This window comes from Vitis riparia, chromosome 19 (genome assembly GCF_004353265.1).
Source record: "Vitis riparia cultivar Riparia Gloire de Montpellier isolate 1030 chromosome 19, EGFV_Vit.rip_1.0, whole genome shotgun sequence".
NCBI classification, from domain to species: Eukaryota; Viridiplantae; Streptophyta; class Magnoliopsida; order Vitales; family Vitaceae; genus Vitis; species Vitis riparia.
Window position 1 is genome coordinate 17059252 of NC_048449.1, and position 8904 is coordinate 17068155.

Sequence of the window (8904 nt, forward strand, 5' to 3'; positions counted from 1 at the left end):
TGGTGGGCTTGGGTTTGAATCTTAGTTGTTGGGCAGTCAAGGATTGGGGGAGGCACCAGGTCTAAAAGATATGGGCTTGGCTCGGTTGAAATCAAGCTGCAGACTTTCCATAGCAAGTTTTCTCAAAAATAAAATCCATTTAAAGAAGAAACTTCTACAGAATATGTAAATAATAATAATAATTTAAATTTTACTTTAGGGGATAGGAATTTGGACTAGGTCTGGTCTGTTCTGTTGAAGGAGTTGGAGGAGATGAGGACGGAGGCGTCGTAGCCTTCGACCATGCAGTCGTGGAAGAAGAGGGGGAGAGTGGTAGCAGCTGTGGTCGTTGATTTCCTTGGTGCTTATGATCTCCCGCATGATGGGTTTGAACAGAGGGCATGTTTTGTTGTAGTAAGCGGCACTGAGCTTGGATTGTGTGTAGGTAAGAAATGACAATGCTAGTGATATAAAGAGGAAAGACATTGCCATGGGTTGAGAGAGGAGTGAGGTATAGAGAAATCCCATTTTCATTGTGGGAATTGGTGGGTGTGGAAAACTTTGTTAGCAACACAAGTCAAAAACTATGGCAAAAGTCATGGGTGGCAACACTGCTACTCTTCCCATTAGCGTCTTCTTGCTGACAGTTCTTCTTGGTGGGTTCTGGAGAAGCCTCATATACATTGGTCAGCTCGATTTCTTCATTACCCAATCACCTAAGGGGATGAAAACTATGAGCACTGACCTCTTCCTCTCAACTCTCTCGCTAGGTTTCTTTGTTAGTAGCTTCTTAGTATCGGTAGTGAAGAGGGTGACAGGGAGCAAAGATGGCCAAGGAGGGCTAGCAAACAACATCAACTACAGAAGACTTGATTGTTTCTATGGGCTTCTAGCCATATTAAGCTTCATTAATTTCATAGTATTTCTGATTTGTGCAGTGTGGTACAAGCCTCAAAAACCTAATGATGGCATGCAGATGGAGACTATGGCTAATGGGTCATGCCCTGAGGAGAAGTGCTAGCTAGATAGTTATGAGCTAGCTAGGGTTGCACCATTTGGAACTTTCTTTTTTTTTTTCCAATGTGTATACAACACGAAATGCATGGGGTTTGGTTGTTTTCTCTCTTTTAACTTGCATGAATAGAGTGGCTTGGTTTTTCTTTGATCTCATGTATACTTTGTCTGAATGAACATGCTGGCTGATCTCATCACTTCCACTACAGTACTTTACCATCTAAGTTCCTTGTGATCTTTTGTCCTCTATCTATCGATCCAATTATGATTACACTTAAAGACTCATTTAGTGGTTGATGTTCAAATTCAGGCTTTGTGTTGTCATCGTTACAATAATCATATCACCTTATTACCTTACATTAATTTAAGTTTTATTAAATGCCATCTAAAGGAAGAAATTAAATTTTAATGGGTATAATTAAACCTATGGTTTCGAAAGGATAAAATAGATTGTAATTATTTTCATGTTCATAACCATCTACCTAACTAGTCATTCAAAGAATGTTTCTTCTATTTCCAATGGCATACATGAGTACGAAATGCTTTAGGTTAGTTTTTCTCTCTTTCATCTTCCTTCAATAGGGCGGCATTTGGTTGTTCTTTTATGTCATGTGTACTTGTTTTGAATGGACCTGTTTATTCGACTCATCGTTTTCACCACAGTATTACATCTAATTATGTTCCTTCTAATCTTTTCTCCTTTATCCATCTATCTATTATCGTCCTTAATTATATTTTTTCAAATTATTTTCTTTCTCTTGTATTTTCTTTCAAAAATTTGAAGAATCAAATATTGGATTAAAGCCAAAATGTTCTTTAATTAGTTAGAAACAAAGTTATACTAAAGCTAATGACTTTATTTAAGGCAAGAATTCCTTTGAGTTTGATGACTACTGATACATATATTTGGGTAACTTTGTTTAATGAGTTTGTAAATTAATATAAATAATTAAATAAAATTTAAAATATTTTTATAAATAAAATAAAATTATCCTTCTTAAAATGCCCTTTCCCACAAACTTCTCTTGGACCTTGTAATGTTGAGGCTAAGTACAAGGGAAATTTTAGCAGGTTTCAAGGAAGGATCCAAACAAAGAAAAATTAAAAACTTGAATGGGCTTCTTCTAGATGCTTCTTTCATAAAAGTAGAGGGGCAAGTCAAAGAAACACACATGGTCAAAGTAAAGAGGACTAAGTAGGTGGTCAAGGGGCAAAATAGGTAATGAAGGTAGCAAAAAGGTTAGAGATTAATGTTGACTCAAGAAATTTCATTAGTATGGGTGACAACTTACTAGGAACTTCTAATCATAGACTTGAAGAGTCTATGGACTTCTTCAAATTTCATATTATCGGGTGCCATTATATTTAGTCAAATCTTAAGGGGAAATGAGTTAAATTAACCCTTCAAAAATATTACTCAAAATATGGTAATGGAATATTTCCAAACTTGTATCATTTGTGTGGATTGAAATAGAATATTGCTTTTAAAATGCAATTTCTAACTTTCTATTTTAAAAACAAAAAATAGTAAAATATTTTGTATAAGAGTTGTTACTATTTTCTATTTTCAAAACAAAAAATAAGAAGTGAAAAAAAAATGAATATTAGCCTATTTTTAAAATTTACACTAATTACTTTTTAGAGAAAAAAAATAACTTTAATGTAGTGTAACCATATATACTTTGTATACATAAGGAATCAAAACTAAGGTATAGGATCATAGGTATTATTATTAGATGGTGCAACTTGTTGGAAAAATCAAAGGGTGGAATTGCTGGATGCTGAAGACCTATCCTGTAAGTTCTCTTTCACAATATGATACAACCTAACCAAGATGATTACGAATTGTTAAGCCACCTTAATTTAGACCAGGCTTTTCTATCTCATTTGTTTAAGTTCTACCCATCTTGCAGTCATCTTTCTTGCCCTAAGGACTTGACCTGGGTCAGACAGTGTGGTTCACGGTTCACCCACCATTAGGTCATCACCAAAAGTCATAATCTCAAATGAAAAGGGGCACAAGGAATAATCTTCTTAGCTTTCTCATCATGCATATATTTTATTTTATATGAGTATTAATTACCATTTTAAAAAAATAATAACTAAAATAGTTTGATTTTAATAATTTTATAAAATTTTAAAAATATCTAACCATTGTTGCACATGTGAAAATCTTTTTTTTCTTACTTATATGTTTTTTCTTCTTAGTTTAGTTCTTATTTTAATTTATTTTGTATTTATTTGTTAATATCTACTCATGGATTTATTTTATTTCTTTATTTATTATTTGTTTTGCATATACATATTTTAAGAGACAGTGACCTACATTGGACTACGAGAGGTGTGTGATGCAAGACTCGAGACAAAGACAAAGTGAGGAAGGTACACTATTTTTCCTTATACAAACCAACATATTTTAATTATAATGCCATTTTTACTTTGGGTGGTTAGAAGAATATAATGGAGGTGTTATTTTAAATTTTGTTTAAATCTTATTGAGTACCTGAATTGTACAAGTTATTCCCCAGCTTAGTTTGATACCAAGGCCCAAATTTTGACCCAAGGCTATGACATAGACTGGTGTGACTTGATTCGCAAAGTATGGGCCATACGTATGCTTTCTTATAATAATCTTGTTTAATGGGTAATGGATAACGTGAAATATACCAATAATTATGGAACAACTTTAGGTGTTTTATAATTATTAGATTATTCAACAAGTAATTGTGTTTTAATTTTAATCAAACATGCATGCATGAAACCTTAGAGTTCCCATTCAACTATCATTGTAAGATAAAAGTTTCTCTTATTACATACTAAAGACATTTAAGTTGTCAAAGGTGAAAAAGGTTTTATCTAAGCCACTTTCAAGTTGACAACTTTTAAATTGTCTAGAATGTGATAAAGATATTTTTTTTGCAATGATGTTTGAATTGTCCGATTGGACAGTGTTGGAAAACATAATATCTATGAAGTTAATTGCTTGTGCTTAATTCACTTTTTAGAAATTTTGGTAGTCTTTCCTCTTGTTCTTTGGGTGCATATTTGAACAAGGTCACATATTATACCTTGTTCATTTTGTGTACTTGGAGAACTATGGGGAAATGCTGCCAACATTTCTTTAAAATGAAATTGAGTATATTGGCAGTTAACACATAGGGATTATGTATTCCTACATGGGATAGGAACTACTACCCGATTTTGGATGTTGGACATGTTAAAAGGCATAAAAACATGCATCAAAAGGTTCTATTGTCATATTGTTAATCCTTTTTTTATTGAGGATGAGGTTCAAATTTTTTATTGCACCTGAATCCTAATTGTTTGTCCATAGAAAGTTTAAAAGAAATTTTGGATGTCACAAATGAGAAACTCAAAGTTTTGAGTGTTTTCTAAAGGTAACGTTTCTAAGTCTTTTCCATTTCCATTGTTTGCTTATGTTTGCTATATAGGAATTGAGTTCACCTATTATAGGCAAATGAATCGTTCCTGGATGGGGTTGAAAATTTTATTTCATTTGCAGTTCAAAATTTTGCAAATTAAAACTCCATCAAATGCCCATGTCTACAGTGTGGAAATTTGATCTTCAATACTCCTTAAAAGATTAAAGAACACCTATTCTTTTATGGAATTGACCAAAGTTACCATACTTGGTTTTGGCATGGGAAGGCAGCTCTAAGTAGTGGACCCCCAACTATAAGGGTTGAATGTGTTGATAAAATTCATATTGGTAATGTGAATCATACAGTAGAAATGGTTGAAGCTGCACAAGATGATTGCAAGGCTAATCCAAAATTATTTGAAAGGTTGCTTGAAGATGCTGAAAAACCTTTGTATCCCGATTGCAAAAACTTCACCAAATTATCTGCTTTAGTTAAATTATACAATCTGAAAGGAAGATATGGGTGGTCTGATAAAAGCTTCTCCGAGCTATTAAGCTTACTTGGTGATATGTTGCCTATGAACAATGAGTTTCCATTGTCTATGTATGAAGCAAAAAAAACATTGAATGCATTGGGAATGGAATATGAAAAACACATGCATGTCCCAATGATTGCATACTTTTTAGGAATGAGTTAAAAAATGCATCTTCATGTCCTACATGTGGAGCTTCAAGGTGGAAGGTGAATAAAAGAGGAAGCAAAAAGAGTAAAGGAGTTCCTGCTAAAGTGATGTGGTATTTTCCACCTATCCCACGATTTAAAAGAATGTTTCAGTCCTCAAAAATTGCAAAAGACCTCATATGGCATGCAGAAGGTGGAGAATTTGATGGAAAAATGCGTCATCCATCCGACTCACCATCATGGAAGGTAATTGACCATATATGGCCTGATTTTGCTGCAGAACCTAGAAACCTTAGACTTGCCATTTCAGCAGATGGCATAAATGCCCATAGTTCTTTAAGCAGCAGGTATAGTTGTTGGCCAGTTGTCATGATCACTTATAACCTTCCACCGTGGTTGTGCATGAAGAGAAAATTTATGATGTTATCTTTATTAATATCGGGTCCACAACAACCTGGAAATGACATAGATATCTATTTAGCACCATTGATTGAGGACCTTAAAACCTTGTGGGAGATAGGGGTAGAAGCTTATGATGCATATCAAAGAGAGGTCTTTACATTAAGGGTTGTTCTATTATGGACAATAAATAACTTTCCTACATATGGAAACTTATCTGGTTACATAGTCAAAGGATATTTTGCTTGTCCAATATGTGGACCGAAAACCGATTCACATAGGTTGAAGCATGGGAAAAAGAACTCATTTACAGGCCACAGATGTTTTCTTTCATGCAATCATCCTTTTAGAAAACATAGAAAGGCATTCAATGGTGAGCAGGAGTTTCGATTACCTCCACAACCATTAAGTGGAGAGGAAATACTATTGAAAATGAATGTCATTTGTAATTCATGGGGGAAAAGAAGGGGAAGACATGAAAAATCCAATATGACTTATACCAATTGTTGGAAGAAAAAGTCTATAATCTTCAAACTTGAGTATTGGAGATATTTGCATGTTCGTCATAATTTGGATGTAATGCACTTTGAGAAAAATGTTTGTGAAAACATCATTGGTACATTACTTAACATCCCAGGGAAGACAAAAGATGGACTCAATTCTCGTCTAGACCTTATGGACATGGGCTTAAGGTGTGAACTGGCACCAAGGTTTGAATCGAATCGAACTTACCTTCCGCCTGCATGTTATACATTGTCTAGAAAGGAGAAAAAGTATTTTGTCAAACTTTAGCTGAGTTAAAGGTTCCTGAAGGGTATTGCTCAAACTTTAGAAATCTTGTGTCAATGGAAGATTTGAAGCTTTATGGCCTGAAGTCCCATGATTATCATACACTGATGCAACAATTGTTACTAGTGGCATTGCGATCACTTTTGCCAAAGCATGTACGACATGCTATTGCTAGATTGAGCCTTTTTTTCAATGCTTTATGTAAGAAGGTGGTTGATGTGTCTACATTGGATAAGTTATAAAATGAACTTGTTGTGACATTGTGCTTGCTTGAAAAGTACTTTCCGTCATCCTTCTTTGATATCATGATTCATTTAATGGTTCATCTTGTTAGAGAGGTGAGACTTTGTGGACCGGTTTATTTTAGACGGATGTACCCATTTGAAAGGTTCATGAAAGTATTAAAGGGTTATGTGCGAAATCGTAACCACCATGAAGGTTGCATTGTTGAATGCTACATTGCAGAGGAAGCTATTGAATTTTGTACAGAGTACTTATCAAATGTGGATGCAATTGGAGTTCCTAGTAGACTAATGTTGACCATAAAGTTGGGGTGCCTATTCCTGGAGGTCATATCACCGAAGTTGATTGTAATTTATTGTTGCAAGCACATCATTATGTGTTAGAAAATACAACTATCATCCAACCTTATATCGAGTAAGGGTTAACTATTTTGATTTATGTGTAGATTACTTAAACTAATTTTGGAAACTTATTGTTACTTTCTTATACATATCTTATAGAGAACACATGAAATGGTTGAAATTGAACAATCCTCGTCAATCTAAGAGACAAAAATGGCTACAAGAAGAACACAGGCAAACATTCACTCATTGGTTGCGAAAAAAGGTATTGAATTTATTCTAAATATTGCACCATTCTTAGCACTAATCATAAAAAAATATTAATAACCATGGTCCATTCAAATAGGTAGAAGTTGTCATTGGTGACAAAGAACCTATATCTGAAACCTTAAGATGGATAGCACATGGTCCTACCCACTACGTGTCCAAGTATCATGGCTATGTTATAAATGGGTGTCACTACAATACAAAAGACCGTGATGAGTTATGAGTTACCCAGAATAGTGGAGTCAGCATTGTAGCAACAATAATGCAAATTTCTAGTGCCAAGGATAAGAATCTAGTATTTAGTGAGCTATGTTTCTATGGTATTATTACTGAGATATGGGATCTTGATTATACCATGTTTAGGATTCCAGTTTTCAAATGCAATTGGGTTGATAATAAGAGCGGCATCAAAGTTGATGAGTTTGGCTGACATTAGTTGACTTCACTAAGATGGCTCATAAATCGGATCCATTCATTTTAGCCTCCCAAGCCAAGCAAGTATTCTATGTACAAGACCAACTTGATCCAAGATGGTCAGTTGTTTTGTCAAGTCCTGAAAGGGACTTCTCCTTTTCAGCAAAGGATTCTGATGACTTCATGGATAATTCTATTGAACACCATCCTCTCATTACCACCTTGGCACAAGTTGAATCATTTGATACAATGGATGACTCTGATATCATTTGCATTTGAGGAGACTATGAGGGATTCTGGATTGATAACAAATCTTCTATGTAACTAAATTTATGACCTTGTTGTTTTGTTGTGAAGGTTGTAACTATCCCATTAACTTGTTAATATTGAAATTCTGCATTTCAGTAAATAGTTTATTTATTTTCTAAGTGGATTAAATTCATCATGTCTATAAATTTATTGATTCCCTATTTCATGATTATTATTATACACATATCTTAGAGTGATCTAAAGGGTAATACAAGGATATCAATTTGTCTCAGCTCAAAGCTTATGATTTCTAGTTCCATAAGAAAAAAGTTTGGTGAGGATCTTCTAGTAAGTTTTTATTATTATTATTTTTAAATATTTCATGACAACATGTGAATATTGTTATCTAGCATGTAAAATATTCCTAGTATGTTCATGTTACTAATATGAATTCATGTTATAAAAAATTCAATTTTACTTGCAATTAATGGGTGTACTTATCATTTCTCATTGATGTATTATAGGCATGGATTCAAAGGAAGAGAAAACCCCTACACAAAAAAATATAGAGGGACAACAAGGAAATCCATGATTATAAGGAATAGGAATAGAGGGATAAAGTTGGTCATAAAGTACAATGCGGATGGTATCTATGTAGGAGAATCTTCTGTGCACCTAACAAGCTACTTAGGTGTATTGGCATGTAACGATGGTACCAATCAGATATAACACATGGCGAGATGTCCCTGAACAATTGAAGGATAAGTTGTGGGACTCTATTGAGGTTATTTATTTATTATTATTTTTAACATAAATAATTTTTCTACAATCTCTATATTTCTTTCAAATTTTGAGAAACTAATGACTTTATAATTTGTAGATTGCTTTTACATTAGACAAGAAAGACAGAAGGAATTGTATGCTTACATTGGGAAAATGTTTTCGATCTTTTAAGAACACGTTGACTGTGAAACATATTCTTCCTTTCAAAGACGAGCCAGAGCTTCTTAAGAAACCACCAGCTGAATATCATTTTATCGATGATCAAGATTGGAATATTTTTGTGAAAAATAGGTTGTCTGAAAAATTCTAGGTACAAATACAATTAACATTAAACATACTACATGAATCCACATATATATACT

General features: G+C 33.7%; 1 protein-coding gene across 1 annotated transcript; it reads left to right on the plus strand.

Annotated features, from left to right (window-relative positions):
- The first annotated feature begins 282 nt into the window (after positions 1 to 282).
- LOC117908266 (protein NRT1/ PTR FAMILY 6.2-like) lies at positions 283 to 1000 on the plus strand. Its single transcript, XM_034821885.1, has 2 exons — positions 283 to 420; positions 548 to 1000. Exons 1-2 carry the CDS (start codon positions 283 to 285, stop codon positions 998 to 1000), a joined length of 591 nt encoding a protein of 196 aa, XP_034677776.1.
- The last annotated feature ends 7904 nt before the right edge of the window (positions 1001 to 8904 follow it).